Source organism: Hippocampus comes, unplaced genomic scaffold (assembly GCF_001891065.2).
Source record: "Hippocampus comes isolate QL1 unplaced genomic scaffold, H_comes_QL1_v1.1 scaffold2, whole genome shotgun sequence".
In the NCBI taxonomy this organism is placed as follows: domain Eukaryota; kingdom Metazoa; phylum Chordata; class Actinopteri; order Syngnathiformes; family Syngnathidae; genus Hippocampus; species Hippocampus comes.
The window spans coordinates 4248054-4256685 of record NW_017805139.1 but is presented as its reverse complement, the minus strand read 5'-3'; the positions used below and the strand labels follow the sequence as shown (position 1 = coordinate 4256685).

Here is an 8632-nt window from a genome sequence, read left to right as displayed (position 1 = left end):
TGCGCGAGCTAGCCTGTCCCAGCAAGGAAAAGGGTTTGTCCATCATTTTCAGACGAGCAATTATGAACGGTACGCGTGGCTCACAGCCTCTGAGAAACGATGCAAATTGTACTGCTGGGAATGCCTATTGCTTGCAGCTGACCGATTTGGTGTTTGTAGCCACACTGGATTTACCAATCTAAGTTGTTTTACCAAGGCAGCAAGGAAACATCAGAGCACGGCTGGGCACTTACAAGCTACGGTGCGTTTAAAAACGTTTGGGGACACTCGCGTAGATCTGCAGCTCAGTGAACAGGCACTACGTTGGTGAGTAAATGAATTTTATTTTACATTTCTTCTTGTCATTTTATTTCGTTAGTATTAAATTAATGGTAACGAAATAAAATGACAAAGATTCAAAAATGTATCAAATAAATCTGCTCACCTGCAATTTATAATGGCGCATTGTAGTCATCTTCGTGCACGAAAGTTCATTCAATCTCAGCTGCTCAACATTTTCAGTTATTTGCTGTTGTATCCCCGATTTTCAAAATGCAAATGATCTGTTTACTTTATTTTCAAAGAATAGTTTGTTTTGTTGTTGTTTGGTTGGTGTCTTATATGAAACTGCGACATTGCGCAATTTATTGGACAGACTTGTTTAAGATCACACAGCGTAATTTGGGTGTCATTTTATTTAGTATTTTTAAATCATCTTTTTATTTTTGACAATATCTGTAAATTTAGTTTCCTGCTCTTAATTGTGAATGCATACTTGGTTTTAAATGCTCCTGAAATTAAGTGCTGCTTGACGAGCCTGTATTGTGTATGTATGTGACGTCACTGAAGGCCTAAGGTTGAAATGCAAGGCCGGCCACTGCTAAAAAGTAATATAGGGCGTAGCTTCTTTTGTGAGCAGACATGTCATGGAAAATTACGCAACTATTGTGAGTAACTGTGAAGGAAAATGTAAAAAGAGGAACAACAACCTAAAAAGAACTTTTGACCATTGGAGAACAACTGTAAGGGAAACTTGCTTGCCAGTACGTATTACGATCATGGTCCCCGAATTGTCCATGGGTCCGAGTATTCGTACAAAGTCCTTGGACCACAGTGAGTTCTACCACACCTGTCCAAAACCTGAAATAAGATAAGATAAGAAAACCTTTATTTGTCTCACAATGGAGAAATTCCCATCAGTTCAATGGAGATCATCAGTTTCAAGTTGTAGTTGGGTTATTTAAAAAAAAAAAAAAACATCTGTAAATATCAAAAGCTAGGATAACATTGCTTAGAGATTTGGAACACAAATAAAATTAACCCGAGTTGGTAATGATCAGTTGAGGATTATTGTCAGGGATCGTCCCAAATGGACTTTTCCAGAAACCAATGCATGTAAATGGGAATTTTGCAAGAATCAAAATTGTGAGTAAAGTATGGCATCAATGTTGACTATTTAATGAGATGACAAATATTATTAATCATCAACAATATGCTTAAGTGGTTGAAGAGGTCAACGAAAGTAAATGTTGAATAATGCTGCTGAAAATGAATAGTAATTAATAATACTTTTGCTGTTAGATCATTGCAACAGATTTAAAAAGCAGGACGAAGTGGCCTAAATTATATAACTCACCTTTCGTCAAAATTTAACTTCAGACAAGGGGGTGGTGGGGGGAACTGTTTGCTTTGGCCTCAAAATGGTTAGCGAAGACCACTGACTGAGCCAAGTAAAGTGTGCTCATTCAGATTGCGCATGTATGTGTGCCCTGCGATTGGCTGGCAACCGGTTCAGGGTGTCCCCCGCCTACTGCCCGGAGACAGCTGGGACAGGCTCCAGCACCCCCCGCGACCCTAGTGAGGATCAAGCGGTTCGGAAAATAAATGAATGAATGAATATATATATATGTATATGTGTATGTGCGTATGAAATGTATATCCTCATAAAACTTGGTCCTCGTCCCCTTGAGGTCCAAAATCCCATCCGCGTGCATGGTTGGTACCCCTCTATTAGAGGAAACCCCACAGAATTGGACAAAACTAAAAACAAATGAGAATATGAGGAAAATTAAACAATGAAAATCAAACTTTGCTTTTGAATTGTGGCTCAACAAAAATATATAGTAAAAAAACAACCTCTTACCTTCACATTTGTTGCACAACTTGTGAGGCAATCACTGTAATCATGAGTTTTGTAACCTTCGATGAGACTTTTGCACCCATCAGCAGGTGTTTGACTCACTTTTCATGAGCAAACTGCTGCATTTATGTCGGGTGCTGTTCCCAGATGTAACGTTTCAGCTCCTTCAACAGATGGTTGATTTTTTTCAGGCCTCATAGAAAGGGAGTTCAGAATCGTCCAATGTTATTTGCCATTCGTGGGTGTTTTAGCTGTGTGCTTGATTCACTATCCTGTTGCAAGACCCCTGACCTGTTCCTAAGACCAAGCTTCCTCACAGTGGGTGGCACATTTCCCTCGAGAATACCTTGATAGTCTTGAGATTGTACCATGCACAGACTCAAGACACCTTGCACCAGATAAAAGCAAAATGTAACGGCACCTCCTCCATGTTGCACATTGGCGACAGTGTTTTGTTTTTTTTCCCCCTTGCTCTGCTTCGTATTTGCGTTTTTGAACATTGACACATCACAAAAGATTTGCGGCTAGTCAACATGCATTTTGGTCATTTCCAGTCATGCTTTTTAATTATTTATTTCCAACAGTGGTGTCCACCTTGGTCGCCCACTTTGGCTCGACGACAACAGATGGTGCAATCACATATTGATGTACCCTGACCATAGAGTTCACCCTTTCTTTGCAGGTTGTTCTAGGTTCTTTTGTCACTGTGAGCATAATCTGTCTCTTCAAGTCTTTGTAGTTCGAAATAATGATTCATTTGAAAACCACCTTGAAACTTACCTGATATTTATGTCTTTACTGAATGTATGTATGTTCTCTGGATACGTGCCACTCACCTGAAAAACGTATTCTGCCTTTTTCACATTTCCAATAATCGCGCATCTTTCAAGCGGACTGAGAGTCACGTGTCAATCAAGTGGGGTTCCACTGGCCCCTGACGTGTCAGCAATTTTTCCCCAATATAACCCGCCCTACTCTGCCTCTGATTGGCTCATCCAACGTAGAGTTGACCAATCTAATGAGCCAAGGCATCGAGTACCAGCCAATTAAAGCACAGAAGGGTGGGTCAAGGTTTTACCATCCTTGAGGCAAAATGGACAGGGGCGGTATTTACACGTGAGTGTGCGCAATGCTGACTGAAAAATATAGGTATCCTCCGTAATACACGCGTGTACCCTGGATGACACCACTGAGATTTGAGATCAATTATGTCAAGTTAACGATTTTTCACATAGCTCTCCTCAGCATTGAGGAGAAGTATCTGTTACAGGTTTCAGGAACACATCACCAAGTAACAGATCTATTTACCTGAAAGACAGGTTAAAATTGTACACAAAACAGATAGTAACAGACAAAATCCGACCTGGTCATCACGCCCTGCACTGTGAATGTTGCCACAGTCACGTATCCCAGGCTGAACTGTGGTCTGGTCCTGCCACCTATGGGGACATGTGTGTACTTTTTATTTTACTGTATATAATAAAACCAGAACAAGACAAAAACGCCAAGACTCTCAATACTCTTGGCAATCAACAAACACACACACACACACGCACACACACACACACACACACACATACACTTACACACACAAAGAGAGGCACACATTATATGTGCAAAGGCACAATAGTCCTCGATAATTTTCTTCAACATATTGGTGGCCACCATAATAACCACTGTCTTAAATTGGCTGAATGAGCTTTGCGAATATGCCTCATAAATGTAGACTATGTGAAAAATGTGACTAAAGGTACACTGTCAAACGTTTCTATATTTGTGTGCGTGTGTGCGTGTTGTAATTGTGAAACAGGAGACTCTACCAAGAGCATGATGGGGAACATTTGCATCATGTGTGTGGAAAGATGCCTCAGAATCGAGTTTTAATCTTGTAAATAGTGATCCTGCAAACTTCAGTCTTTGCAAAATCTTAGTCTGAGAGTACGTTGTGACTACAAATTCCATCACTTGTTTGTAAATGTGATCAGGTGTGAGATGATCGTTTTCCAAGGGTCTTTTCCAAATCTTTTTTTGATGTACAGGTAGCTTTCGTTGACATTGACAACTTACATGTTAATGCTGATATGACATCAGATGTGTCCCATTGGCCCATGATTCTATGCTATTTGTCCAGTACAGCAGTACAGAATGATAAAACTGGGACGTTTAATTGTCGTTAGTTTCCATTTTAAAATGTTTTTGTTTGCTTTTGTTTTTAATTGCATCAGTTTTGATTACTTTACAGACTGAGCTCATTAGATTTATTAGTTTTGTCTTCGTTTTTTTTAATGTTGTATTTATTGTGTGCAAGATTAAAAAAACACCAGTTATTATTGATTTTAATGATATTGATGTAATACTCAACAACAAAAAAACAATTTTTAAAACACTTTAAAAACAACCGTCCACAAATCAAATACAGGTACAGTATAACAGTCCACAAACTTAGAAGTACAATCCAATAAGTGCTGTGGATAATACTTCACAGGGAAGATGAATCACAACATTAACGTCTTAAACAAAGCTAGGATGGTCTCGCTTTACATCACTTGTTTGGCAACTTCGAAAGGTGATTTGTGCACTTGAATTCTCGTTAAAAAGTATTAGACACATGGCACAACGAGCCACTTTTCCAGGATGCTTTTCTCTGTTTGTCGTAGTCAAATTGGACAAATGGACGGCTAGATAAATAGATGAAAATTGCTTGTGGTTATTTTGGCTGAAACTTAAGTCTGCTGGAAGTGTGTTGTATTTTTTTTCATATATGAACCAAAAAAAAGGAGAGCAATTGTTAGGGAGCGTCATGTTTCGGCGTGAGCTAAGTGACAGAAGCAGGACAGACACAATAAACATGTCAACTCGCGGCGTGTCGAGTCACCGCCGAGTGGTGATGTCATCTGGCGGTGCTTGTTTAGTGGCTGTTGTTAGATGACGTCTCTTGGAGGCGACACGCCGTAAAAGGAACACAATTTGCTGATAGCTGTTCGATTATCGATGATCTCTCTCTGCCAACCATGGCACAAACCTCCCCAGTTGGTTCAGCATTCCGAGAAAACTTCTCAACTCTGTTGCATTCGTTGGCTCCGGCATCATCCTTACTGCCTCAGTCTTGCCTGGGTCTGGCCCGATGCCACTGTCAGAGATCACGTGGCTTAGAAATGTCACCTCTGACTTTGACAGTTCACACTTCTTGACGTTGAGAGTGATGCCTGCCTGCTGGATTTTCTTCAAAGCATCATGCTACTCCTGTGTTCGGCCCCATATCAGCACATCATCCATGTGGCAAACAACACTGCCCAGCTCTTCTGTAACCTCTGTTACCATTCTGTTCAGAAAGTGTTCAGGGGCGGAGGCTATCCCGAAAGGGAGCTGCTTGAAGTAAGAGCGCCCGAAGCGTGTGATAAATGTTGTCAGCGTCGCCGAATTGGGTGTTAGGGGTATTCGCCAAAACCCCATTTTTGCATCCAGCTTACTAAAAATTCTGGCTCTGGCCAGCATGCCCAGCATGCCCACACCTTCCCTTGTGTCTCATCACATGGTTGACTCTGATCAGTGTCTCATCATGTGGTTGATTCTGATCAGTGTCTAGTCATGCTGTTGACTCGGGTCAGTGTCTCCTCAGCTGTGGACTCTCTGATTAGTGTCTCTTCATGCTGTTGTGTTTGCTACAAGCGAACAAGAGAGAAAGAGAGGGGGTGATTGTCCAAAAAAAGCAGCACATCTCTCTTCATCTCCTCCTCCTCAATACCGATTAATTATCTTATCACAAACTCATCGGCTGCATGGGGATAGCTGGCCAGGAGTTAGCTGGAGGCGAATGGCGGCGACACTGTCAGAGCGTCGGAAAGTGAGAGTAGCACACCTCTCTCAGGAGGCAATGCTGATGAATGTTAATTACTGTATAAGGCTTTATAATGACAGATTTAAGTAAAAACGTGTACTGCTGTAGTCTTTGTCTCAAATATGTAAAGTATAAATACAGTTTACATATTTTAAACATACCAACCTACACGAGGTAGTGTGACAGGGAGGGGGGGGGGGGGGGGCTGAGCAAACGCTCCATCGCAGTTTTTCACTTAATGTGGCAGGGTCCCGGTCCCCATCAACCGCAATAAGTGAGGGAACACTGTAGTCTGGATTTTCTGTGTATATACAGTACTGTACTGTAATGTAGCACAAGATTAGCTTTACCTCAGTACCAATCCGCCAAATAGGGCCTGTCAATTATAGGCACCTCACTTATGTCAGTGGATTGTGCACCTAAGGGAAGGCCAAAGTCTGCTGAATATTTGGTCAACTCCAATGGTGGGCGAATAATTGGCGGCCACGTGAGAGACACATTTCTTGCACATGCTTGCTTGTCTCGCTCACACGCGCATGCACATACACAAGTCGAGGCCGCTTTATTTATATAGTATAATTTATACACAAGGAACACAACTTCCTGATGACTGTTCGAGGCTTCACACAAGCAGACACGACACCGACAAGCATTGGCAAACAGATCAGTTAACTGCATTCAGAAGTAGAGAAAACAAAGGTAGCTGACCAAAATTACTATAAGAATGTACAATGACAACATCGAAACACATAAATAGAAAGAAAATAAAATATTTCAAAATGTTCAGAAGATTTTCATCAAAGGTAAGTGGCAATGATGCTAACGCTGTATATAGGATCCTAATTTGAGTATGTTAACATTATAAGACATATTTATTATTTTTGACTGGTCCATTTCTGAGTAGGTCACTGTCTTATTTTATTCTACATTTGTTGTACATTAGAATAACACTGTTTGAAACTAACGGAAAAAAATCTGTTTCTAAAACGTTTAATTATTCTATAATTATCTTTGTTGTCAGTACTACTTAAAACTGGCAATATAAAATCAATCAATGAATGAGCTGCAGCTGTTTGATGCTCTTTTGAGGATGTCCAGTCAGAAAACCGTTCCAAAAATTAAGTCACAATGACACAAAACAGCGCTTGCATTAACTGCGATTTTCAACCTGTGGAGAAACACTTTCATCATGAAAGTACCACTTTCAAAAGCTAGTGATTACAGAAAGGCTGGATGTGGTTGGTATCATGCCAAGGTCTGGTGTATTCCGTACTCTATGGAAATAAAGCTTCACACCTACATTTTTATTAGGAATAAGTAAGAGTCTCATTTGTGTTTGTGTATAGTTGCACTGTAAATAGCAAATGCACTGTGCTATGTGGTCTTGATTGCTAATCTGTCACCCTTGTTGTTCCTAGGTGCCTTGTCCTACGCTGAACTGGGATCGTGTATTAAGAAGTCTGGTGGGCATTACACATACTTATTGGAGGCTTTTGGTCCACATGTAGCTTTTGTTAAACTATGGGCTGATGTCACTGTGATCAGGTAATGTTTGATTATGTTTACCAACCTTGTACTGAGAATGTGAATCCTATGTCCCACAATATTTCATTGACAGTGATCCCTCGCTATTTCGCGGTTCACTTATCGCGGTTTCAGTGCATCATGAGGTTTTTTTTCCCAAAGTACTGTATTCAGGAAAAAATGCCGAATGACTCAGAGGTTTTGTACATGGCTGTACGCTTGATCAGTTCCCAGCGCGACGTCGACCAATGACAGCACCAGTGGATCTATGCCATGATGCACAGCCATGGTGATTGGCTGTGCATCTTCGCAGTCCCGCCCAGCATCCTCCCTTGTGTCTTATCAGTGGGTTACTCTTTGATCAGTGTTTCATCACATGGTTGCCTAGATCAGTGTCAAGAGTCTAGAAACCTTTTGGACTGAAGATTGACTTTTTCATCAACCAACCTCCCGCGATTGACCCGTTACCGTGTATGCGCATGCGCATACACACGGACACCATGGTGAGCAACAGCCTGACACGGAGGCATGCGACACACTTTTGCACCCTGTTAACTGTCGTAGCTCACATGTACCGTTTTAAAGTGCTTCCCTCGGCCCTCTAGATTCCTATTCTTTGCCCGTGCCGTCGATGATTTGTACACGAAACAAATTCTGAATGAGAATAATGATAACAGTAAAAGATATAGCGCAACAGCTCTGATCACAAGCTGCAATTGCAGACTGCTGAGTGCAAACAACCTCCGGTGACGCGGGTCACGCGCCACTTTAGGTTAAAGATTTACCTGCTTTATTTATTTATTTATTTTATTTTAATACTTTTTGTGAAAATGAGATTGATAGGATGATTAGGGTGCAGTGTACATTAAAACAAAAATATATATTACCAACATGCAGAAAGACACACCAATGGTTGTTTTTTTCCCCCCTCTATACCCCTCGCGATGGACTTGGGACCAGTCCTCAATCTACCGGTTGATCGCAATCGACGTAATGGGCACAGTGTTGTGTTTACTACATGTGTTCGTGTGTGTGGCTGGGGGCAGGAGTGCATGAGAGAGAGAGAGAGAGAGAGAGAGAGAGAGAGAGAGAGAGGGGGGGGGGGGGGAAGGAGGGAGGCGTAAAGTTTTCATGCCTTTTTAAGGGTGCTA

The 8632-nt window shown here is 41.4% G+C and overlaps 1 protein-coding gene and 1 long non-coding RNA gene across 2 annotated transcripts in view; one reads left to right on the top strand and one right to left on the bottom strand.

Annotated features, from left to right (window-relative positions):
* The window catches only part of slc7a11 (solute carrier family 7 member 11), an 87293-nt gene that overhangs the window by 4155 nt on the left and 74506 nt on the right, over nt 1-8632 (top strand). The window contains exon 2 of the mRNA XM_019867419.1: nt 7376-7502. Coding sequence (XP_019722978.1) covers nt 7376-7502 — 127 coding nt within the window. The remainder of the gene's footprint in view (nt 1-7375; nt 7503-8632) is intronic.
* LOC109514376 (uncharacterized) overlaps nt 1-8632 on the bottom strand; it is a 19122-nt gene that overhangs the window by 6517 nt on the left and 3973 nt on the right. The window contains exon 2 of the long non-coding RNA XR_002167978.1: nt 2424-2427. This is a non-coding gene — a long non-coding RNA (uncharacterized LOC109514376). The remainder of the gene's footprint in view (nt 1-2423; nt 2428-8632) is intronic.